This window comes from Dama dama, chromosome 6 (assembly GCF_033118175.1).
Source record: "Dama dama isolate Ldn47 chromosome 6, ASM3311817v1, whole genome shotgun sequence".
Lineage (NCBI taxonomy): Eukaryota > Metazoa > Chordata > Mammalia > Artiodactyla > Cervidae > Dama > Dama dama.
The window spans coordinates 30330689-30356645 of NC_083686.1; the positions used below are offsets into that span (position 1 = coordinate 30330689).

General features: G+C 38.9%; 1 protein-coding gene across 1 annotated transcript; it reads right to left on the minus strand.

Annotated features, from left to right (window-relative positions):
* Window positions 1–3072: 3072 nt before the first annotated feature.
* MUC7 (mucin 7, secreted) lies at window positions 3073–24980 on the minus strand. Its single transcript, XM_061145569.1, has 2 exons — window positions 24009–24980; window positions 3073–3867 (listed from the first exon to the last, which is right to left on the minus strand). Exons 1-2 carry the CDS (start codon window positions 24978–24980, stop codon window positions 3073–3075), a joined length of 1767 nt encoding a protein of 588 aa, XP_061001552.1.
* Window positions 24981–25957: the final 977 nt, after the last annotated feature.

Sequence of the window (25957 nt, forward strand, 5' to 3'; positions counted from 1 at the left end):
TGCTGAGGATTTGGGGGGTTGTGGGGAGCGCAAGAAGCAATTATCCGCCACATCACCAGCTCTTATGGTTATACAAGGAATTAGGATGTGAACAATCAAAAAGCAGAATTTGGCCCCAGATAGCTGAGATGCATATGAAAGAAATGATTTCAGTAAGCCTGTGTGTCTTCCCATACATAGAAGAGCACAAAATCTCTTCATGCAAGAGATCTGGTTTTCCTTAATTAACAATAATCTTTTAATATTCAGATTACCTGCCCCCTTGCTGCAAACTTGTATATAGCCTGGCTCTTTCCCTTGCCTTCTCAGAAGCAGCTCTTTCCAGGTCACCTGAGATACTGTTTACTGGGCTTGGAGTCCTCATGATTCCCACCAAATAAACCTAACTCTCAACTTATAGGTTGCACGTATTTTTTCAGTGGACAATGGAATAATGAGGGGAAGTAAATACAACTTTTCAAAGAGTTATGCTGTCAAAGCACTTTCCAGATATTATTACATTATATGTGTGTGTGCATGTGTGTGTGTGTGTGCTCAGTTGTGTCTGGCTGTTTGCAACACCATGGACTGTAGCCTACCAGGCTTCTCTGTCCATGGAATTTTCCAGGCAAGAATACTGGAGTGGGTTGCCATTTCCTACTCCAGGGGGATCTCCTCAACCCAGGAGGAATAGAACCTAAGTCTCTTGTGTCTCCAGCATTGGCAGGCAGATTCTTCACCCCTGTGCCACCTGGAAAACCCTTTATTATGCTATAATTCTTTCAAAAGAGAAATTATCCTCATTTTTTTTTTTTTTTGGTAGGACTGCTCTAATTAATTGAGCTCTTCATAGTAGATAAATTTCTCTGGCTGGAGTCAGAGGATGTAGGAGAAGAAGTTAGGCAAGAGAGATGTATAGAGAGATGACTGAGCCTTGACACAGGTTCATCCCAGAGCTTCTAAAAAGGATTGCAGCCTTGATGATACCTTTATTTCAATCTTGTGAGGCTCTAAGCAGAGAAACTATGAGACTCGACTACTGTATACATTTCTGATACATAGAACTGGGAGATAAAGCATTTTTCCTATTCCAGGATGCTAAGTCTATGGTGATATGCTGTGGCAGTAATAAAAAATAGTACAGAAGTTAGAGATCTCCAACTTAATATATCCAGTTCAGAACTTAGTATATTCCAAATCCTTAAACCCTGATTCCTCTCCAGTCTTTCTTGTCACTAAAAGACATCATTTATTCATATGCTCACCTGGGTCCCAAATATCAGAGTTATTTCTAGATTTTTTTTTCTTTGAAACCCACATCCAACATTTTTCAAATACCTTTGGGTATTTCCAACATCTCTATATCCAATCCTTTCTCCCCTGGGAGCCTGATCCCAGCCTAGTCTAAACCACCACCTCTCTCAACAGAAGTTTTGAAATGGACTTTACTCTTTTTCTTTTTTTTTCCTAAATGGAATCGTATTCACAAGAGAGTCACAGAAATGAAAATTTGAAAATGCCAATCAGATAATGTTATTCTTTTATTTAAAATTTTAGTTGCCTCCCATACATTTAGAATGAAATTCAAATCCTAGGTCCTTTATGATGTGGTCTGTCTGCCTCCTTGATATTCTCTTCTTTCTTACTAAGTTTGAATCAGATTAACATTCTATGGTTCTGATACACGCAGAATTCATTGCTACTTCAGGTATTTCCATCTTTGATTCCTTCTGCCTTGAGTGTCCTTTTACTAGATATTGTAATACTTTGCTCTTAACATTCTTCAAGTCTTTGCTTAGATATCATTTCATCAGAGATTCTGCCAAACAAGACAGCCAGTCACCATAGTTTTTTATCACCTCACCCTTCGTCTTCCCCGGTGGCTCAGGTGGTAAAGAGTCTCCCTGCAATGCAGGAGACCCAGGTTCAATCCTTGGGTTGGGAAGATCCCTTGGAGAAGGAAATGGCAACCCACTCCAGTATTCTTGGCTGGAAAATCCCATGGATGGAGGAACCTGGTAGGTTATAGTCTGTGGGGTCACAAAGAGTCGGACATGACTAAGCGACTTCACTTCTTAGGAGAGTGCTTTTTCCTTCTTAAATTACATTTACATTTGCTTACTTTCTTTTCTTGTTATATTAGAATATAAACTCCATGAAAGCAGTGATTTTGACTGCCTTCATTATTACTGATCTCTCATTTGCTGTAACAGTCTCTGTTTCATGGAAGAGTCTCAATAAATAGTTGTGGAATAAGGATGGCATTAAACACCAAAAAACAAATTTAGGCTTACTTCAAGTATCTTTGAGAAGTTTTGATTCATAAGTACTTGGTGGAAATGTGGGTAGGTAAGTAAGTGTACTGAAAGAAAATGCAGATTTATACTTCAACAGTGAAAAAAATCTATGAGAGATAATAGCTCTCATGATACAATGAGGCCATGATGGTCATAATACTTTTTTTTCCAAAATGGTCATAATACTTTTGAATAAAATCTTACCTAATGATAGGAAGCAATGGAAATTTGGAAATCTCAGCCATCTTCCTTTTATTATTGATGTCTGAAATGATCATTATTTATCAAGTCTTACTTTGGTGGAAAATGATTTTTTATATGACATTTCAAGATTTGTGCCTTGAATGTACCTCATTTAGATATTTATATTTGCTAGGAAGACATCTCTGCTCTGGAATTGACAGATCATGTAAAAAGCTGGAAGACTTAAGATTATTTAATTTTAGTATCTTTTAACATGCTATTTTGTGTTTTGTAATTATATGATGGGTTGAGGTACCCAAGAAAGGACTCTGTTGCCTACTTTTCCAACTTCATCACCTTAAGCTGCAAGTCTAGGTGTCTCATTGTATTTTTCCTAATTCCCTCCTTGGTTTCATGGTACAAGGTCAGATTTCTGGTAGCACTAATTTTCAAGTGAGTGGCGTAAGTGTGGACAAACTGGTGGCTCTCCTGAGGACGCTGGAGGCTCAGTATCATTGCTCAATTCTTTATTTTCACTTTGTTGGCATCCTGTTTTCATAACTTGTGCTTTCTTTTACAATTTCTAAGATTATTTCTCCCCAAAACTCAGAGCTCATGGGCTATCTCTTCCATATCCAAAAAGGGAAAGAAATTTTTCTAAAAATCTCTTAATAAAGGATTTTTGGGTATTGGATGATGTAGTTGTGGGGTTGATGAATTCAGTGGTGGGTTCTGCTATGTTTGTAGTGGAGTCTGTATTGTCTATTATGGGGACTGTTGTGGTTATAATGGAGTCTGTTGTGTCGCCACTGGGGACTGTTGTGTTGGCATTGGGGACTGTTGTGTTGACACTGGGGACTGTTGTGTTGGCATTGGGGACTGTTGTGTTGACACTGGGGACTGTTGTGTCAGCATCGGGGGCTGTTGTGTTGGCGCTGGGGACTGTTGTGTTTGTGACAGAGTCTGTTGTGTTGGTAATGGAATCTGTTGTGTTGGTGCTGGGGACTGTTGTGTTGATAATGGAGTCTGTTGTGTTGGCACTGGGGACTGTTATGTTTGTAATGGAGTTTGTTGTGTTAGTAATGGAGATATTAGGGGAGTCTGTTGTAGTTGCTGGTTTTGGGGGTAGAGGTGGAAAGAAGGGAGGATAAAATGGAGGATATGGAAGGAACGGTTGAAGTCTAGATGGATAACGTCTTGGTGGATTTGGATAACCTGGGAAGAAAGGACGGCGTGGTGGAATTCTGCCTGGACCAGAAGGTAGAAGAAGGTATGGTGGAATTCTCCCAGGACCAGAGGATAGAGAAGGGCGTTGAACAAATCCTGGGACGGAAGGAATGCGTGGTGGAGGAAGTCGAGCAGGTGGTCTAGGCACTTGTAGGCTGGGGTCTCTGTGACTCTCTCCAGACTATGGGAAAAAAAAGAAGTAAACAGTTTTAAATTAGATATTTCAGTGTCAAGGATAAGAATGTATTTTCTGTGTTAGGCAGAATTCTTAGGTGGCTCCCAAGATTCCTATTCCCTGCTGGCCCAAGCTGGCCTGACTTTATCAGTTGAGCTCTTTTATTGTAAAATAGGTTCTACAGGTCAGAGAGAGAATTCAGAGAGACTTGAATGCCTTCTGCTGACTTTGAATCAGAGTGCCACACACCATGTGTGGAGATGATGACTTGGGTGTGAATGCCTTGGGTGGTAAGAGCTGGGATTGGTCTCTGGTTCTTAGCCAGAAAGCAAGTGGAGACTTCAGTCTTACTGACAAGGGACTGAATTCTGTCAACATCCATGCAAGTTGAAAGAGGACCTGGGCTCCAGACCAATGGACCATAGCCCTGGCTACACCTTTGGAAATTTCTAAAAGCTTGAGCAAGAATCCAACTGAGCCAAGGCCAGAGTCTGACCAAATAGCAAGACAATAAATGCATTTTAAAAAACTACTAGTTTATGGCAACTTATTTTGCAGCAATGAAAAACTCTTACATGTGTCTAAAGTCTCTGTCAGAGAAAATGTGGAGTTTCTTTCTCTGAATGCCTAGTCTCTCAATGAAACCTGAGATAATACTGAGTGGAAAAGAGTTCAGTCAAATCATCTTGTTTGCTTATAAGTAGAACATGTGCTTGCAGTCATTCCAAATGGGGAAAATGTCTCTTTATTCAGGGTTGTTCCAGGCTTTGAACACTAATAAAGTGTGAAAGATATTACTACTTTTTGGTCTACACTAACGTAGGAGAGGTAGAGACACACTCCTGCCTTTTGTGAGTCTACAAACCAAGTACCTACAATACACAGCAGTTCAGAAATGGCCAAAAAGGAGGCAGAAAGCTAGTCTCTTGGAGTTTCATGCCCAGGTTTAAATTCTGCATCTGTTACTTAGAGATTGTGTGAATGTGGAGTCCTTTTGGAGACTCTCTTTCCTCATTTGGAAAATGTCAGTCCTAAAAGTATCCACCTCCTAGGGCCATTGTGAGATTTGTTGTGAAGTGGTGCCTGTCATGTACTTGGACCATGCTTGGTTCAGGTACAGTGCTCAAGAAATGTTACCTGCTACTCTGAAAATACAGTTTTTAGCAAATACTGCAGGAAACAAATGTTGATTAGGTTTCATTAAAGGAAAGATTAATGATTGTCTCACTAGAAAGCCAGCCTTTGTAAAGAGGCTTAAATAATATAAAATGGGGAGAGGGTGTGCAAGTGAAGGGAAAAGATGGCAACGCTCTAGGGTAAGAAAGTACAAATCTTCCTTTACTGAGGGTTTCTATGGACACACAAGCACATTCCCTCTTGCTCTCCTCAGGCCCTCCACCTATTTGTTTGTCTGTTGTTTTCCCTTTGATAATTCCAAACTTTAAAATTGGACTTCCCAGATGGTGCGGTGGTAAAGAATTTGCCTGACAATGCAGGAGATGCAAAAGATGTGGGTTTGATCCCTGGGTTGGGAAGATCCCTTGGAAAAGGAAATGGCAACCCACTCCAGTATTCTTGCCTATAAAGTTCCACAGACAGAGAAGCCTGGTGGGCTACAGTCCTTGGGCTCGCAAAAAGTCGAGCATGACTGAGCACCCACAACTTGAGAATTACCTTAAATTGTCCTTGATTCCTTATCGTGAGTTCTTGAATAGGGCTGGCAGATAATAAAAGCACTGTGCCACCACAGATTATGGTCCTTCAGTGCTGTCCTGCAAACCTCTCAAGTATTTGAAGTTTGCTTTTCACATTCCCTAGTGGTCTGTGATTTTCCCCAGTGGATGCCAATTTCATCAGAATTCTCTACCTCTTTCTGAGCCCGCATCCTCCCCACCAAGATGATTTTCCTCCCTCTTCTCCAAAATGATGCACACAATTGGAAATGAGTCACAGATTTGCCAGCCACACAACCCTAAGTCATCAATATCTAGATATTTCCTTTTCGTTCACAAGTAACATCTCAGAGTTCTGTCAATTGTCCCTTTTGCTTCCTGCACTTCATATATGTGCCTTTCAATTGGCTTGTTTTTCTCAGTAAACTACCCCTTATGTTCAATTTACCTTTTTGAAAAAGGTCCACTTTCGACTGTGCTTTCCCTTGCTGTGATAGCTCTCTGCATCTCTTTCCTTTGTAGCAACACTTTCAGTCTAGGTTTGCTAACCCTACTTCTTTATTTCTATTGACGCTTCAGCCAGGCTTCTCCCCACAACATGTCAGTGAAATTCTTTTATTGGCGTGCTAATGAGGTAGTAAAATGTTAAAACTCGTCTCTACATCAGTACTCTTGTTTGCCCTCTCTAGCTAGTGATGGTTGACTGGAGTTTGGAGGATACTTGACTCAAGGGCTGACAAGCCAAAAACTAGTTAATGTGTTTTAAAAGTTTCAGATTTAATTTTTATTTTTCCAGAAAACAAATTCGTAGTGTAGGGAAAATATTTAACATCAATTTCAATGTTGACACAAAGAATTATTTAAAAGTAGCCTTGTCTCCTAAGGATATTCTGATATAAATCCAAAGGTTAGGTCTAATGAAAAATCTTCATAGTAAATGCCTTTTCTTTTCCTAATCTCTTAACCCAGCCATACTGATTGGTTATTTTTCCACCTTGGGGTCAAGGTAGTGAACTTGGTAAAAATGATGACAATACTATGTCAGTAGAAGAACCTGTCCTCTCACTGGAATATAATTGGAGCTGATCCTTTGGACTTAAAGTTATTTGTATTTTAATAGAAATAATTGTAAACCATTTGTTTTTCTTTGAGGATTATGAGATAATGTCTGTAAATTATTTTAATTTATGTAAAATTATGTATAGTGGAATGAACACATAGAAGATTTCATGCCAAATATTACTACTTATCTTGCCCATATGTAAAAGATATTCTACTAATTGCATTTCTAAAATTCAACTGTTGTTAATGATCATTAGTCTCATATAATTAAGCTGAGAAAAGACTTATTTCTATTTAGACTGCTTATATTATTGAACTCACATTTATTTTGCAAAAAAATCATTATTTATATAATCAAAATATGATCCTTTAACTTAAGAAAATGTTTTTTCTTATATTCTGAGGATATAAACATATTGAAAATCAGCTTTAAGATTAGGTCAGTAAGACATGATATGAACTTTTAAATATGTCTGTATGTTTAACTGGCTTATCAAAAAGTATATCATAGGATACTTAATAATATAATATACTTAGTGATATATTCAAGTTTCTGAGAGTAGATGGAAGAAGCATTGTTTGATGTTTCAGAATGATATAATTTTATGTTCTTGTCTTGTGCAAGTCCTAATGACCTGGAAAAAGTTTTCTTTTTCCAATTGATATAAAAGATCTTACAGATCTTTGGCAGAAATTATTCTGGAATTAATCTCCTCATTCCTATATTGGAATTCATCCATCCCTCCTTGGAGATTATCATTTCACTACTTAACAAAACCAAAAACTTGTGGGTTTTTATCTTTTGCAATTTAAGATATTTAGAAGCTTCTACAGTCTTTTCCATGAGATATATTGGTACAAATGTTTATAGTTTCTCAAAAGTTAACATGCATAGATTCCCCTGAGTGCTTCACAAAATGTATATCCCTAAATCCTCCTCTCCAGGCTCTCTTGTTTGTTCTGGGATGAAGTGCAGAATATATAGCATATTTTTAATAAATGAATCTGTTAACTCTGATGTAGATGATCCATGAACACTATGTATATGTGCTCAGTCCTATCCGACTCTGTGATCTCATGGACTGTAGCCTGCCAGGCTCCTCTGTCCATGGGATTGTCCATGAACACTATGATGACCATAAATGTTCTTTTTCAACTATCTCATTTTATAGATTAGGAAATAAAGCCCCCCCAATCATTAAACAACAGTGTTAAATATCAATAATATTCAAATACTGTTTTTCAGTATGTTGGATCAAAGACTTTCAATCAATTTGTTTCATCTACTTGTGAAACTGCTAATGTGTGGGACCCACATGTCTGTATAAAGTAGCCTGATATTGTAGATCCAAACTTCCCCAAATAGCAGCCATGAAAAATGTGTTGCTTTTGAAATTAAATTAGCTTTTAAATTTAAGGCAAATTAAAACACTAGAACAGTGCTTCAACAATGATTGCTAACTACTAATATATAAAGTAGGATGATATCATTAATGCAAAAAGAAATCTGAAGTAATAGTTATTAGAAAAATATACAGATGTGTGTAATGAGACTTACCGAGAAACATGTTATAAAAGCCAAAAGGCCCAAGGTCAAGCACAGTGGTTTCATCCTTATGGTTATTCCTGAAAGTGAGCACAGCGGCTAATCAGCATTCCTTTTTAATAGTACTATTTGGAAAACATCCCAACACTTGTATATGACTCATATAGGAATACTACTGCAGCATTTTAAGAATTTTGTCTAATATTATTTTGGGCTCACTATTAATGTCAGTAGGCTGTAGTAACATTTAACTTCAGAATGATGAAATTAGTTTTAACTTTTGACTTGTGAATGGCAAAAAAGTTGTTCAGAAAGCATTTGTACCATAGAAACTTTTATAAGTAAGGTTTTGGATTTCAGAAGTTGCTACTTTGAAATGGACAACTTATTTGGATTTGGGTATCTTGGTGTTTTTAAATAGTGATTATAGGGCTTTGTAGATTTCTACATACTTGTATTTCAGATATTAATTTCTTAACTAGATCCTATGTTTTAAATTTAATTTCTTGGTACAACTCAGAAATAAGGAAAGCAACAGTATCACCCTACTAGATACAGTTTAAAGGAAAATTATCACATACTATAAATCCTTTCCTAGTTTTAACAACATTCTCCTAAAGTGTTTCAGTCCGTGATGAGTGGTCACAAAAAACTTCAAAAAATCCTCACGTGGTATGTTAAAGACCTGTGCATAGAGGTGTCCAGGTATTTTACTCTCAGTTGGCTTGAAATTGACAACATATTTGAAGTACATGAGCTTGAGTTGTGGGAAAGCAACGCCATGCACCTTTGTGCAGTATAGCTTTTGGACAGTTATCTCTGCCCATCAATTAAGTGTGTTGGCTGAACAATCTGAGTCTTAAAATGATCTATGGAAAAAGAATTCCTTGAATATATATGCATATGGTTATATTTTTAAGCATCATTTCTCCTATGACACATTCTTAAAATCTCTGGAAAGGAAAGCCAAGCAAATAATAAAAACATATTGTGCAATTATTCTCTCAGAGTACATCTGACAGTATTTTGGTCATTATGAAGGTCAAAAATCATTAAGGTACATCAGAGGGGAAGGTTGATTGATTGTGTAATTGGATGGTTTAATTGTCCCAGGGGCCCAAAATAAATGCTGTTTTTTGACATATGGAATTTCTCAAAATTTAATATGCTTTATGGTAACTAGATATTATGTAAGCCCCCTATTATTTTTTTGTTGAAAATGAACATGCTAAAAAAAACCCCATAAAAATTATGTCTTTGAAAGTCTGAGAAAAATTTAGATTTCAAAGTAAAAATCCTTTCGTTTATATTTTTATGTACTTACCGTTGTATGAGAGCCTTCTCAGGGCTGATTATCTCGCTGGTCAAATTAGTCCTGCCAGGGACTTTTTGAAAGATGACAAATGAAGTAGAGAAAGAATAAAAAATCTCAGCTGTTATATAGATGCAAGGGATACATAGTGATAACAAGGAAAAACCTAGCTGAAAGATTTTGTTGATGTTCTTTAAACAAAGGTAGGAAATTGTCATTGCCAATTTGGCAATCTTTTCCGGCAAGTATTTTTTTTTTTCATTTCTGAGGATGAGCTTTGATCCATCCAATATTTGGTGTTTCCTAAGGAAACATATATTATATAATGAGTCACAATGCCCTTTTGTTTCAACAAAATAGTCTGGAGCTTCAAGGGAACCACTGCTTCTTTATTTTAAAGAGAAGCAGAAAGTGTTGGATTTCAAGTAATTTTAATGAGTCATTTTTGATTATGTATACTATCATGACCACTTTCCTGGTAGCTTGGGTGGTAAAGAATCTGTTTGCAATGCATCAAATCTGTCTGGTTTGATTCCTGGGTTGGGAAGATCCACTGGAGAAGGGGTAGGCTACCCACTCCAGTATTCTTGGGCTTCCCTGCTGGCTCAGATGGTAAAGAATCCACCTGCAATGTGGGAGACCGGGGTTTCACCCCTGGGTTGGGAAGATTTCCCTGGCAAAGGGAATGGCTACCCACTCCAGTATTTCAGACTATAGCGACTTCCTAGGTGGCGCTAGTGGTAAAGAACCTGCCTGTCCAGGCAGGAGACATAGGGACGCGGGTTAGATCCTTGGGTCTAGAAAATTCCGTGGAGGAGGGCATGGCCATCCACTCCAGTATTCTTGCCTGGAAAATCCCATGGACAGAAGAGCCTGGCAGGCTACAGTCCATAGGGTTGCAAAGAGTTGGACATGACTGAAAGGACTTGGCACGCACATGCACACACTATCATTATGTTTACTATGTTATCTAAAATTTAAATAGACTATGTGGGAAGTTAAAAAATAAAATTATTAAAAAATTAAACTTTAACTTGATCTAGAGAGAGTTTGGGGGAATGATCTAGAATTAAAATTAGAAGTCATTATTAAATAGATGTTGCTAAATAGCAAACACATTACCATGGCCAGTTAGATTCAGAGCATCTCCAATCTGTTTCTTGACTGTTGGAACTTGACTTTTGGACTATCTGATGTGTTTATGTTTCTGTTGTTTTTCAGTTGAAATTATGAAACTATAACTATTTTATCCTTGGGTGTTTCTACATGTTTAAATCTATCTATCTATCTATCTATCTATCTATATATTTTTATCATTTATGTAACATTGGTTTAGTTGAATCAGTTTTTTGAAAGATGAGAAAAGTGAATGCTTTGAATAGGATTTTGATCTAAGTTTTGGAAATAGCAAGAGAGAGAAATCTAGTGGTGGAAGAGGCCAGATTTGTGCAGTTGCTGAATTTGAACTCTATTTTAAATTAACTCTGTGTCTGTAACTACTTCATGATATTTATGTTATTTAAAAGACTTAAATGGACATTTTAAAGGAAGCTTCCTTTGATCCTTAAAGAACTAAAATAGTTTTCTGAGAGAATATTCTAAAAGGTCATGTGCTGCTCACCGTTATTAAGTTGGGAAATCACAAGACAGGGTAGGGTGAATTGAGTTCTCTCATCATCTCTGTTTTACATGTAGGCACTACTGAACCAAAGTCTGCTCACTTCAAGGCCTGAATACTGAGTTAACAAGGATTTCATGTTGGTTCCTCAATCTACATAACCTTCATCAACTTCATGAAATTACATGTCATAGTGTGCTGCAATGATTAATCAAGTGAATTTACAGTTAGATACTTTTACCTCAATTCCCAATATCAGCCTTTATTTCTTGGCTTATACCAGACTAGCTATTTAACCTCATTTGCCTCAGTTTTTGCAGTTGAAGAATGTTGGTATTTATAATTTTCATGTCATGGAGTTTAGGTTTTCTTTTGTTCATTCATTCGCTCATTCACCAGTTGTTGAATCCCTACTGGGTTTTTGACATAATGCTAATTGTTAAAGTCACAGAATATTGAAATATTTGTTCTTAAAAATATTTTGGAACTTGCAGGTGGTGTGGGGACAAAGAAATCCCATGTTGAGAGTTGATCTTAGTTTTAAATCACCGTAATTCATTTCATTTGCTTTGTCTTAATTGCCTTAAAAATTCTAGTGACATAATGGAGTATATTGTTTTGCTAGTTTTAGCCTCTAGTCAGCATTGAACAATAACATGCCCAAACAATGAAGATGGTTCTACTTCTAGGTTTACATGGAAAGTTCAATAAACCTCTTTTTTCTCTGACAGTAATCTAGCTTGTCAGAAGATGAGTATCCTTTCTCTCTTGTTTAGATGCCAATATATTTATTTAGCCAAATGTTTCAAATCCAGGGGTGATCTATGTTGGAATGGATCACTGACTCTGAAGGACTTAGAATGAACACTGGCAAAACTGAAAGACAATTTCTGAGGGAGCTGTGACTAACAAAGTATTAGCAAAAGACAAGTCAAAGAAGCACACGTCTGTTAAGAAATAGAGACTGTCACTCAAGTTAAACTTCAATCATGGCTTGACAAGTTCCTGAATGAATGGTCTCTAGAACAGTACCTAAGTGAGCTAATGTCTCTGGTCACAAGAAAGTCAAGGTGAAAGTAGTGTCACACTATTGTTATTGCAGAGACTTATTTGGACAGATGGAAACTATCTCCCTGATATAAATAGATTTAGCAGAATTATATTTGAAGTCTGTTGCCCTCCTGCAGAGTAGTAAGCTTTGTTTCTTTGGAGTTAAGCAAACAGTACCAATCAATATGAATCAAAGATATCAGTTTCCCACTTGAGATCTCTCTTGGACATTATTTCTAGCTTCATCTTAATATCCAATATATGTGTTTTCTTTGTCACAGTTTCACTTTATTAATAAATCTGTGTACAAGTTTTCTCTGTAAACTAGACCCAATACTTACAAAAATTTAAACTATAAAAGTGAGATTTGTTAGTGTATAAATAATGTTTTATTTTAAAATTTAATATGCAAAATAACTCTAGGACATTGTCATGAAGAAATTAACATCTAGCTTTTATGATGAAGCAACTGAGTGGTAGTTAGTACTAAGATCTTTCTAGGCATGTTCAACAATGTTTTTTTCCTAAAAAAATTATTCATAGGCTGTTGATAAGGATGTTGCTTAAAAAATAAGAACTAAAAAATTAAATATATTAAAAAGTAATGACAGTTACATGTGTCATTGCCTGAAAACTAACAAATTCTTAAACAACTTTCAAATTAGGGGGAAAACGGTGTATTGTGTTCTGAAATTCAAAAGACCTTAGTTCCAGTATTGACTTTGCCATTTATGCATAATATTATCTTGCGATAAAGCTCTTTAACCTCTCAAAGCTTTCTTTGTAAAAATATAAAATAAAATTGAATAAATCTCTATTATCCTAATTATAGGCAGATCTAGGCTTTTAGGAACCTAAAGTTTATACAAGTTTGGGAATTGATTCTAAGACAAAGAATGCAAAATTATATTTCCTAAATACCTGCTGCCACCCCAAGACGATCTTACAGGAGACTGTGAGGACACAACAGTCTGATGCACAGAAAGAACATCATTAAATCATCTCAGATGCTGGTTCCCACCTTCCAGCACCCCACTGTATTGGACCAGGTCTTGGACTCAAAGGACTCTGTCTCTGAAACTCAGAGAAACCAGCACCAGCCCAGTTCTGCTTCTCCATAGCTTGGCATTTCATACTGCAGGATCCTTCCTGCAAGATTCTAAGTTTTAATAACTTCAAACTTACCCTTTCTTCCTTGACCCACGGAATACTGGCTTTTTTTTCCAGTCGCTATCTGCTTGATACCTTGGTCTTCTCATTTTGCCTCTTCAGTTACACAGTAAGAATTCATAATGTCCAGTTAAGGATACTTACATTAAATTCCATGAAAAATAACTGGTGTCTCCTGACAGGACTGAGTGACCTGACCGCTGAGTGACTAAATGGCTGTGACACCTACTCTGCTCTTCTGGCAGCAGTGGTCTTGGGTTGAGAATGATGTTCAAACCTATAGGACAAAATATTCTTCAGCAAGTATCAAGTTGACTTAAAAACTATACAGAACAAGTAGCAATATAGCATATGGTAATATCCTGGTGGGGATTTGGTGAAATTTTGGTTCTGCTTCCTATGTCCCAGTCATTCTGAACCTGGGAAATGTGTGATCATGAGAAAGAAGTCTGAATGTGAATGGAAAAACTTTTAGACAAGTCTTAAGACTATACTGATTTCAGAGGAATTTGTGAGTTAATGAGTTGTGGTTGGGTGTTCTGGTGGTTCAGAAATGTTTTTGTGGGAATACTATGGCCAGCCTAAACTGTGGCAACATGTCACTTGTAAATATGATCTCTCTTGTTATGCCCTCATAGCCAGAAGTCTGAGAATCAAGGCTAAAATTCATATTTGGAAAATATTAATCCTTTAGCTGGGAAAGACCCTGCTGCTGGGAAAGATTGAAGGCAGGAGGAGAAGGGGACGACAGAGGATAAGATGGTTGGATGGCATCACTGACTCAATGGACATGAGTTTGAGTAAACTCCAGGAGTTGGTGAGCCTGGCATGCTGTAGTCCATGGGGTCACCAAGAGGCAGACACAACTGAGTGACTGAACTGAATTGAATCCTTTAGCTTCTTATGTTATATATGCTCATTTAAAGCTAATTCCATTCAGTTCCACACACTGACTTTGCTTTTTGTAGTCATTTCTTTTGTCAATGACACTGTCACATGGCTGAAGTTATTCTTGGTGACTTAAATACTCAACTGAGAGTCCTATCCATGTAGTGTGTTACTGAAAACACAAGTCTGTGTGCCTAATGCAGAGTGAGACCAAACAACACTAAAACATTGGAGTTTGGAACAGAGAAAGGTTTATTACAGGGCCATGCAAGGAGATGGGCGACTCATTTCTTAAAAAACCCCAAACTTCTCAAAAGTTTTCAGCAAAGCCTTTTTATAGTAAATGTGAGGGAGGCACGTGGCTAGTTGTTGCAGACTTCTTGGTGTCAGATCTTTTGTTCTTGAAGTCAGGTCATGGTCAGGCAACAATGTTCTTATAAATCTCTACTAAACGGATGTTATTCTCTATCCTGACGAGAAAGGGCAACGTCCTAAGGCACAGCTTTCACTCCCCAAGGTCCCAGTCCTGGCTAAGAAGATGCAGATCTCAGTTGGCAGCTCCCTCAGGGCCAGGTTCCTAGACCCCGCCCAGCTGTCCTCACTGAGGTAGTCAGGTGGCTAACCCAACTGGCCCTCAGGCTCCTAAGGCCACCGAAATGGGGTAGGGGGAAAACCAAGTCCCACCGACTGCAGCCAGGCTATCTGCTACTGCTATTAGGTTGCAGAGATGGGGATGGGACAGAGGTTCACCGCTGCCTCAAGGCCTGCTGCCAAACTGAGTGTATGGCCCTGATGAGGGCTCTAGAGTCTTGGAGTCCATAGCCCAGTCTGTTCTCTAAGCCCTCTAGCTCACCTACTGGCCCAGGGCTGGGTGAGCTGGAGAGTCTCTGGGAGAAGGCCTGAATCTGCCTCTTACCTCACTCTCCACCTGATGACCACACACTGCCCACCATTGGCTGAATCACTTGTCTAATGGTCCCTCATTGACAGTTCATTGCTTGTGGGTGGAGCCAACTGAGATGCCAACCAATGGCTGAGCAATACCTATTTCCTGGCAACAGGAATGGGAGTAATGATGCACAGCAATTGCAGCCTGGTAAGGGCCGTGCTCAGGGCATTCTGTTATAGTCTCTTCTTATCTCTGTCTGTCTTATCTCTCATTTCCAATTACCCTTCTCTTGTCTGCTTCAAGTGCCACATTTAGGATGGCTATTAACCTGATGTATTCTGCTTCTAAGTCATCTATTCAGATGTCTTACTTGGCAGGGAAGAACCACAAACACCCTCTTTTAAGCTTTTCTACCCAAGTATTCCCACTTGTATCTCAGTTGGAATGCAAGTCCAGTGAGCTTTTGTCTTTCTTGAAATCTACCAACTCTGTCCCTTCTCTTGGAAGTCAGTATAGAGTTAATGGCAGAACATAAAAGTAATATTCTTTCAGATATGCTGTCATTGTTTTGAAAATTTATGATAGTGCATAGGAGTAAGAAATACACTATTGGCCCAGTACAATATGTCCCAGTATGTACCTACACACACATATGTAACAGAATAAGGAGTTACAAAGTGCAACGTACTCAGTGTCCTATCCAGTCCATCCCATTCCATTTTATCCTAGACTATCTCATACTGTAATATATATTTTATCAAAATCCTTCTCTTTGGGATGGAGAATATATTCCTTGATGTAAAATAAAAGGTGAGGACCCTTCAGAATCTGCTGTAGTGTGAAGAAAACAATGCAATCAATTGTTGATATATATAGTTCTGATTGTTTAACAAATATGAAGGGGGATTCAGAAAATAATATATATATACATTTTAGAATTTATTTACTTACCTCCCTCCCTCCCTACATTTGTACCTGTCTAGGAACTTGGAATTTAGCAAAGTTTATAAAAACTCACAAAATACAAGAAAAATATACTTAAAGAATAAATGATCTGACACTCATTTAACTGATGCAAAGGAGTTGGGAAAGGAAGCACTAGCTTTTTTCATCTACTACCTTAGAGTTATAGGCTCAGTGGGCACATGGAAGGTTTGTCTTCCAAGTTATTGCAAATGTGTTTTACCTAATTTTTCACTGCCTCATATGCTCTCATTCTTTTTATCCTCACCTTACCAATGTTTAGTAAATCATTGCTTACCTCCCCCTCACTCTCCTTTGTCAGTGTATTACCCAACTTCAAAATAGGATACAAATTTGTTAGAATAGGCAAGGCTGAAGGAATATAACAAAACCATCATAGCTCAGAACAACAGAAGTTAATTTTTGCTTATATAATGTTTTATTGACATCATAGGTCGTCAGGGTTAAAACTGGGGAGACTTGTTTGCAGGAAGCCATTTAGAGAACAAGGATGATGTCAGCTCTGTTATCCTCAACTCATGATTAATATAAAGGTTTGCCTGGGGATCAGCATTCTAGAACCAGGAAGGGAAATCCTGAAGGAACACACAGGAAGAATTTATGACTGTGTTTAGACGTGACCTTGTCCATTTCTGTTCTCACTCATTGGCTGAAATTCAGGTACATGGCCAAATCTAAATGCAGGGAAGGCTGGGAGATGTAATCTAGTTGAGAATTCAAAAGAGGGAAAGAAGAGGGAAATGGCTTCTTCTCTGGCACCTTAGAGTTCCTGCTATCATCTGAATTCTTTTCACAAATTAAACTTTTCTCTTCCCTTTATGGATTATCCTAAAGGTTGTACATTCCTTTGAAATGACACTTTAAATATTTTTGTAAAGGACTCTTTTATCTCTGTTCATGCAGGATTTTCTGGATATTTGTGAATTTCTTAAACCACAAATTTTAATCATATGATTCTTCAATGGCACCTTCAGTTCATTCTGAAGCATCGTCCGTCTTGATATTTCTATAACCATATTGTTTGTGATTGACAGTGATGGATGGCATCACGGTACAGCATAAGCCATGTGGAGGGGCACCCTTAGAAGGCTGCCATTTATGAAGTGAACATTACACCACAGTATGACATCTGGTTCTATCACTTCATGGCAAATAGATGGGGAAACAATGGAAACAGTGAGAGACTTTATTTATTTATTTTTTTGGCTCCAAAATCACTGCAGATGGTGACTGCAGCCATGAAATTAAAAGATGCTTGCTTCTTGGAAGAAAAGCTATGACCAACATAGACAGCATATTAAAAAGCAGAGACATTACTTTGCCAACAAAGGTCCATCTAGTCAAAGCTATGGTTTTTCCAGTAGTCATGTATGGATGTGAGAGTTGGACTATAAAGAAAGCTGAGCGCCAAAGAATTGATGCCTTTGAATTGCGGTGCTGGAGAAGACTCTTGAGAGTCTCTTGAATTGCAAGGCAATCAAACCAGTCTATCCTAAAGGAATTCAGTCCTGAATATTCATTGGAAGGACTGATGTTGAAGCTGAAATGCCATTATTTTGGTCACCTGATGTGAAGAACTGACACACTGGAAAAGACCCTGATGCTGGGAAAGAGGGAGAGCAGGAGAAGGGGACAACAGAGGATGGGATGGTTGGATGGCATCACCGACTTGATGGACATGAGTTTGAACAAACTCTGGGAACTGGTGCTGGACAGGGAGGCCTGGCATGCTACAGTCCATGAGGTCACAAAGAGTCAGATATGACTGAGTGACTGAACTGAATCACTCAATATTTGGTATTTCCTGAGGAAACATATACCTTGAGTTCAGTGTCCTTTCACTTTGGTAAATTAATCTGGAGCTTGGAGTGCACCATCATCTGTCTATTTTAAAGAAAAAATTATTTAATTTTAAATAATTAAAATGATTTCAAATAATTTTAATGAGCCATCTTTTGCTATGTGTTGCTCTCATCATCATATTTCCTATTTTATCTAAAATTTAAATAAATTATGTGGGAAATTAAAAAGTCAAATTATTTAAAATTCAAACGCTGACCTAATCTAGACAGTATTTTGGAGAGTGATCTAGAATTAAAATTGGAAGTCATTATTAAATGCATGTGCATTTGTGTTAAGTTGCTTCAGTCATGTCCGACTCTTTGCAACAACATGGGCTGTAGCCTGCCAGGTTCCTCTCTCCATGGGATTCTCCAGGTAAGAATACTGGAGTGGGTAGACTTTTCTGACTCCAGAGGACCTTCCCGGCCTAGGGATCGAACCTGCATCTCTTATGTCTCCTGCATTGGCACATGGGATTTGCTCCCACCTGGTATTGAACCCCATGTTCCCTTCAGTGGAAGTGGGGAGACTTAACTGATGCACCACCATGGAAGCCCTTAGCCACTCTAGACCTCATCTGTGATTTTTTAGGATCATTGAGAAATGCTATCATCCATCAGACTAGAAAGACTTGAAAGATCTCATCCATGGGTGGAAGAGAGATCTAACGGAGGTTCCTGAAGTTGGATCTCTTGACAATGGCATATAATTGTCAAGATGGAAAGGACTATGCCAATGATGGTCTCAGAATGAATGGAGTGTGCAAAGAAGAAGAAAGAGGGTTTCCTGCCTGGAAAAAAAAGCCCAAACCGCATTTCTTCTGTGATTCACCGCAGTCAGGACCAGGGGTAGAATTCAAAGGACAGCTTCCCTCCTTTGGGCCCCCAACTTAGAAAATGCTCATCTCTACCAAAGACAAGCAGTAATGGCTTGGAGTGGCAGACTAACTCTCTTCTTCTCATGGGAGTGATCTTGATCTCCACATAGATAATTATCACCTTTTTAGAATTAAAAATTCAATATCTCATTTCAACTGGATATAACTTTTGATTCACCTTTCATAATACCAAATTATGCTACTGATTGCATCATTCAAGCCATAGCCTGTCTCTTTTTGAACTTTTAAATTTAAAATCTCTTTTTTTGTTTACTAACTTTTCACCCCTGAACTATTTTATTTTTTATTATTTGAACCATGGTGAGACTCTTATTTCCAAACATTTTGTTTGTGTGCTCCTTGTATTTCTCATTTTTTTCCTTCTCAGAAGTGTTTAAAGCTTTCTTAAACCTTTTCCTCCCCTTGGCTTTTATGAAATGTTTCATAGTTCTCTCACCTCTGATTGCTCTCTTTCTATCTACTTTCCTTGTTTCTCCTTCTTCTGGTCTAAGTATGGGCTTCCCTTGTGATCCTCTCCTAATCTTCCCTCCTCCTCCTCCTGCTTTTCTCTCTCAAGTCTAACCCCATCGCACCCCTCCCACCTTTGTTATTCATCTCTCTTCATCTTTCTTACTCTTTTCTTTTTTTTAAAAAAAACAGTAAGGTAATAAATATACAGGAAAATTTGTTTTGAAAATGTGCTCTGAGTTATTGCTGATGATAAGGACAATATGAACTACACTGATGTGGAGTTTGTGGACTCCAGGTTGAAAGAAACTTTATCTTATAAAACTCCAGGATAAGCAGAACACAAAGAAACTTGCCCATCACAATAGATTTTAAAGTTATGGCTGATTCATATCAATGTATGACAAAACCCACTGGAAAAAAAAAAAATAAATAAAGGTGCTGCCGATTATCCCATCAAAAAAAAAAAAAAAAAAATAAAGTTGTTTCTCCATAAGAGTGTGCTAGGCACTTCCAGTGGGAGAAGTGAAAGTCCTGGGCTGTGTTAGCCAAGCTAGTGCCTGCTCGTTATTCACCTACCACCTTTCCTTGATTAACCTCTGTGTGCCTCTGTTTCCCCGTCTCTGTCATTCAGTCTCTAAGTCACGTCTGACTCTGTGCGACCTTCACAGACTGTAGCATGACAGGCTCCTCTGTCCTTGGGATTGTCCAGGCAAGAATACTAGAGTGGGCTGACATTTCTTTCTCCAGGTGATCTTCCTGACCCAGGGATTGAACCTGTATCTCCTGTGTCTCTTGCATTGATGCGTGGGTTCTTTACCATTGAGCCACCTGGGAAGCCTTCCCTGTCTCTAGAGTGTCAATAATAATGGGAATTATTTTATGAGGTTATGGTGAGTATTAAGTAGTTTTACGTCAAGTTCTTAGAACAGAGTTTGGCTTGTGTAAGAAATCAAATCGTTTCATTATTCATAAGGTGTATTTTCTGCAATAATCTTCTGCAGTAAAACCTTCATTGATTTTTTTCCCCTTTTCTATAGAACTAAACAAATTAACAATCCTGGTCCTTGATAATATGATTATAACTTCCTGTTTTGATATCCATTTTTCTAAGTATGTCTTATGTTCATGGCTGACTTCTGGCTTGACAGTGTGGTATGCTTTTATTCCTCACAGTCCTGGGATGTTGTGTACACATAATAAATATTTGGAGGACATGAACGTAAATGTCATTTTATCTCTTAAAAAAACTTTTTTTTTTTGATGTGGACCATTTTTTAAAAAGTCTTTTTGAATTTGTTACAGTATTACTTTTGCTTTATGTTTTGGTTTTTTGGCCAGGAGGCATGTGGGAGCTTAGCTCCCCAACCAGGAATCAGACCCTCATCTCTTGCATTGGAAGTCAAAGTCTCAACCACTGGACCACCAAGAAAGTCCCCCATTTGCTCTCTTAACTCCATGAGCTTGTTGTGTTTTTATCCAGCTGTGATCCTCCTGCCTATTTTCTCCCTGTTAAAATTATTCCTTTCCTTTTCATGTCTATCAGGAAACTTCTTTCTTTGATCATCTCAGTGAAACTCCATACTACATTCTGTGGATTATTTTTTGTGGCCCTAATCATAGGGCCAAAGTTAGTTAGCTGAACTTTTCTTCCTACTCCTTCAGGAGTAGGTTGTGCCTCAATAGCTACTGAAGTCACTTTCAATCCTTTGATACCAAGATTTTTTGATAATCTGTGTCTCCTGTAATTGTTTTTCCACAAATGTTTGCTCTCCTTAAAGGGGAATAAATATCTCTTCCCCTGTTTGCTCATTACTGTTTGTGCCTTTACATACAGTATTTACTACAGATTCCTTAGGTAGTTATTTAGTTATTTGTCACTTGAATCTTTGAGGAATAGTGATTGAGTTACTTATATTTGTATTTTTATTCTTCTGTTCTCTGACTTAGATCTAGGTAAATTTTTACTAAATCAGTTGAATGATTTATCAACTAGGAATTGATTTACTATGTTATCAGATGAAATGATTCACAGAATGGTACAAAGTTTCTGTTGAACAGTCTCTGGAGAAACTGCCCCTTTGGAAGAAGTAATAATGTTGGAGATTTCAGAAAAAGAATACCTGTACATCTGGAGAACTTTAACTTGTTTATTCTTTCTATGCTTTTTGAAAATATATCCTACTGGACCATGATCTCTTAGAGTGCAGGGCTATATTTATAACTCTTCTTTGTACTTTTTATCATGGTTGTAATTTTATGTATACATATATATGTATGTATAGAATTATATTTTATGTGAATTATATATATGTGATTGGTCATGGCTAAATACACTGGTATTTTATATCAAAAGTAATTTCTCAACTTTATAATATTTTAACATAGTGTTATATGGGGTGACTTCAAATTTTGTTTTTTCTGGGCACATACTTTGGTGTTATAGAACCAACTGAAAGTGTAAAGGTGCTAGTAATACTGGTGGTGTTCTGCAGAGAAGTAAAGAAGAGACCAACACACATGTGATCAAATGCATAAATCAAGTTATCTTTGATAGTTTTTACAGTATAGTGAAACTAAAGAAAAGCAATAAGAACCCATATCCATATATTTTAGTATATTTTTCTATATTTTTGTTAAAGCTAAAATAGTGACAGATGATGATGATCATAAATACAGCAGTATTCTGTTTTTCAGGATCTGTGAAAACAAAGCAATACAAAATACCACAAGCCATTAATTAAAAGCACACAAGTTCTTCAATCCTCAAGTGTTTTAAAATAGCCCATTGCTGGGTGGGACATTTGAAGCTGGGACCAGGAAGTTAAATGGATGTAATTTTGAAAACTGGTCCACCATTTATACTTGTGATCTTTGGAAAGTCACATAAATTCTCATAGCCTCAATTTCCTCAGCTTTAAAAAGGAGACAATGCACATGTTTCGATGCTGTTCTCTCTAAACATCCCACCCTCGCCTTCTCCCACAGAGTCCAAAATTCTGTTCTGTACATCTGTGTCTCTTTTTCTGTTTTGCATGAGACAAGTGCTCGGGCCTGGTGCACTGGGAAGACCCAGAGGAATCGGGTGGAGAGGGAGGTGGGAGGAGGGATCGGGATGGGGAATACATGTAAATCCATGGCTGATTCATTTCAATGTATGACAAAAACCACTACAATATTGTAAAGTAATTAGCCTCCAACTAATAAAAATAAATGAAAAAAAAAAAGGAGACAATGATAATCTTCCTTTATAGGGAGACTGATTATTAAATGAAATTCAGTACAAGGAGTATTTGATGCAGTAATAGTGTCAGAATTTTTCTAAGTGTTCTACAATTGGCATTTGTCTTTGTGATTTTTATACTATATAATTGGGATAATTCTCCTTATTTATAATTCAGAATTGGGAGTACCAATATTCAGAAATAGGAGTTATAGATGATATTCTCTTACTTCTTTAATATTCTGTCTTAAGAATCATGTTATATCATGATGTGTGTTTCAGTTAATGTTTATAGCAAGAGAGGTCTACTATGGGTTGTGGTTTAGTTTATATTTCATTCTAAAGTTAATCACAATATTTACTAAAATATTTCATCCTTTTTCTTTCTTTTTTTTTTTTTTTACTTCAGGACCAGGAGGTTGTGGTTTAGTTTATATTTCATTCTAAAGTTAATCACAATATTTACTAAAATATTTCATCCTTTTTCTTTTTTTTTTTTTCACTTCAGGACCAGGAGGTCCTGAAAGAGCGAGAGGAGCACTCCTCTATATCAAATACACACTTGTGGGATTTTGTAAACTTTAAAGTATACACTAACTTTTATTTACTAAGGCCCTAGTTAAAAGTGATTTTTTTTCCTGGAAAATAAAACATTTTAGCAATGGGGGAAGATGGTCGAAATACATACACATTTGGTGAAACTTTAGTTCTTTTATTTTATAGGAATCTGCTAGCATTGGGTTATAGTTCTAACCTATCCACTCAAGGAGACCAGACTTAATTTCTGAAATAAAGAGAAATAAGAGTTTCTAATCCTATGGCAGATTTCGGAACCAGATCCTTTATCCATTACGCTACATGGCGGGCTGATGCATATGGCAGATTTTGAAACTATTTATCTTTCTCTTTGATGTGGCAAACACACACACACACACCATGCGCACATGCACACAAACCTGAATCACTTATTTGGTTAGAAAATATTTTGGAAAATGTGGTTTACCTTGATTTGCCTTTGTCTTCTTGTGATTGGTACATTTGTCATCTTAGTTCTAGGATTTATAGAATCTGTTGTTGCTGGTTGTCAGCATCAGGGGGAGGGGCAGTGCTGGCATCAGGGGCAGGGGCAGTGCCGGCATCAGGGGGAGGGGCAGAGCCGGCATCAGGGGGAGGGGCGGAGCCGGCATCAGGGGCAGGGGCGGAGCCGGCATCAGGGGGAGGGGCAGAGCCGGCATCAGGGGCAGGGGCAGAGCCGGCATCAGGGGGAGGGGCGGAGCCGGCATCAGGGGCAGGGGCGGAGCCGGCATCAGGGGGAGGGGCGGAGCCGGCATCAGGGGGAGGGGCAGAGCCGGCATCAGGGGGAGGGGCGGAGCCGGCATCAGGGGGAGGGGCAGTGCCGGCATCAGGGGGAGGGGCGGAGCCGGCATCAGGGGGAGGGGCGGAGCCGGCATCAGGGGGAGGGGCGGAGCCGGCATCAGGGGGAGGGGCAGAGCCGGCATCAGGGGGAGGGGCAGAGCCGGCATCAGGGGGAGGGGCAGTGCTGGCATCAGGGGGAGGGGCAGAGCCAGAGCCAGCATCAGGGGCAGAGCCAGAGCCAGCATCAGGGGCAGGGGCAGAGCCGGCATCAGGGGCAGGGGCAGAGCCGGCATCAGGGGGAGGGGCGGAGCCGGCATCAGGGGGAGGGGCGGAGCCGGCATCAGGGGGAGGGGCAGAGCCGGCATCAGGGGGAGGGGCGGAGCCGGCATCAGGGGGAGGGGCAGTGCTGGCATCAGGGGGAGGGGCGGAGCGGGCATCAGGGGGAGGGGCGGAGCCGGCATCAGGGGGAGGGGCAGTGCTGGCATCAGGGGGAGGGGCGGAGCCGGCATCAGGGGGAGGGGCAGTGCTGGCATCAGGGGGAGGGGCGGAGCCGGCATCAGGGGGAGGGGCGGAGCCGGCATCAGGGGGAGGGGCGGAGCCGGCATCAGGGGGAGGGGCGGAGCCGGCATCAGGGGGAGGGGCGGAGCCGGCATCAGGGGGAGGGGTGGAGCCGGCATCAGGGGGAGGGGCGGAGCGGGCATCAGGGGCAGGGGCAGTGCTGGCATCAGGGGCAGGGGCAGAGCCGGCTGCTGCAGCATATGTGGTGGCCTTGGGTTGGAGGGTGCTGGGAGCTGTGGTGCTGGATGCAAAGCCTGTAGTTTTGCTGGTAGAGGCGGCGGAAGCCTTGGTGTTTGCTGTTGGGGGAGCACTAGAAGTGGCTAGTGGAGCTTGAGAACTGGGGTTGATAACATTCTTAGATGTTGGAGTACCTCTGGGTGATGGACCATGTGGGCGGTGGGTGAAGAGGAGATTGTGGAGGTGTCTTGGGGATCCATGATGATGACGGTTACCGTGTGGATTTGCAGAAGCTTGTCCAAATTTTGCAAACTGCTCTCTTGTCTTATGAGGGTGTGTTTGTTTAGACGGTTTAAGATGCTCTTTGGGACTTTCACCAAACTTAAGATAACACAAAACAATTATTTTTATGCAAACGACATGCATTAACTAACTTGTAATCAGGTTTTAATATGTGTCCATGTTATTACTCAAATTTGTGTAAGTATTCTGACTTTATTTCATAAGTAATTTGATGCATGTACCCACCAAGAAGAGCGAATTATGAACTTTGGTGAAATGTAAACTGGATTTCTGCTAATCAACACCTAATAATTTTATTACAAAATTTCCCCAAATGTGTTCCACAGTAAACACTGTATTAAAAAGATTTTGGTAGTCAAATAACTATGGAAAAGTAAAATACTTTTCTTTAATACAAGACTTGTTGGAATTGTTAATGTAATATGTCAATGGCTATTTAGCATATCCAAGGGACATGCAATATTCCAAATTTATTTCACCACGGAAATGTTGTGTGTGTGAGTATGTGTAGCATTTCTTCATTCTAGTGTTTTAGGGTTTCACGGAGAACATTTTGGGATATGCTCTTCTAATTTCCATCCTGGAAAACAGCATAGTGTATTTTACTGCTCTGAATAAATAGAATAAAGGGAAATTATAGGAGCTTTGTGTTACTCCTATTGTAGATCCTAATCTGAGATTGACAGAGCATTCCATGAATCCATATGGCTGGTATTTGCACAGAATCATAGACAGTAAAAGCTAGAAATGTCTTAGATTAGTCACTGTATATCTTCCCAGTGAAAGCCTTCATTTCAGCTATGCTATGGGCAATTTTACTGGCTTTAGTTACATGGATTTTTATATGGCATTCCTTAGGATTTCAGTTTAGGCCCTTGTCTCTTATTTCATCTTCAGTGGTGGAAGTTAATCATTGAGATTCTAAATATGACACTCCTATTGCCTCTTCATGCAGGATTCATTCTTAAAGTGAATAAATTCAGAGAAACAATCAAATACTGGACTTCAAAATGAAGAAGGAATAAGTTGCCAAAAATTGTCATAAACTTTCAAGGTGAGCTTGAGATTTTTTTTTCTCTAAATATCAGCACAGCTTGGAT

What these genes read in the sequence shown, in the direction of transcription:
- MUC7 (XM_061145569.1), bottom strand. Translation starts at nt 24,980, where the DNA reads ATGCATGTCGTTTGCATAAAAATAATTGTTTTGTGTTATCTTAAGTTT. An exon ending in GCTCTGCCCCTCCCCCTGAT is followed by an intron (nt 3,868 to 24,008) that starts GCCAGCACTGCC and finishes TTTTTCCCATAG; the next exon opens with TCTGGAGAGAGTCACAGAGA.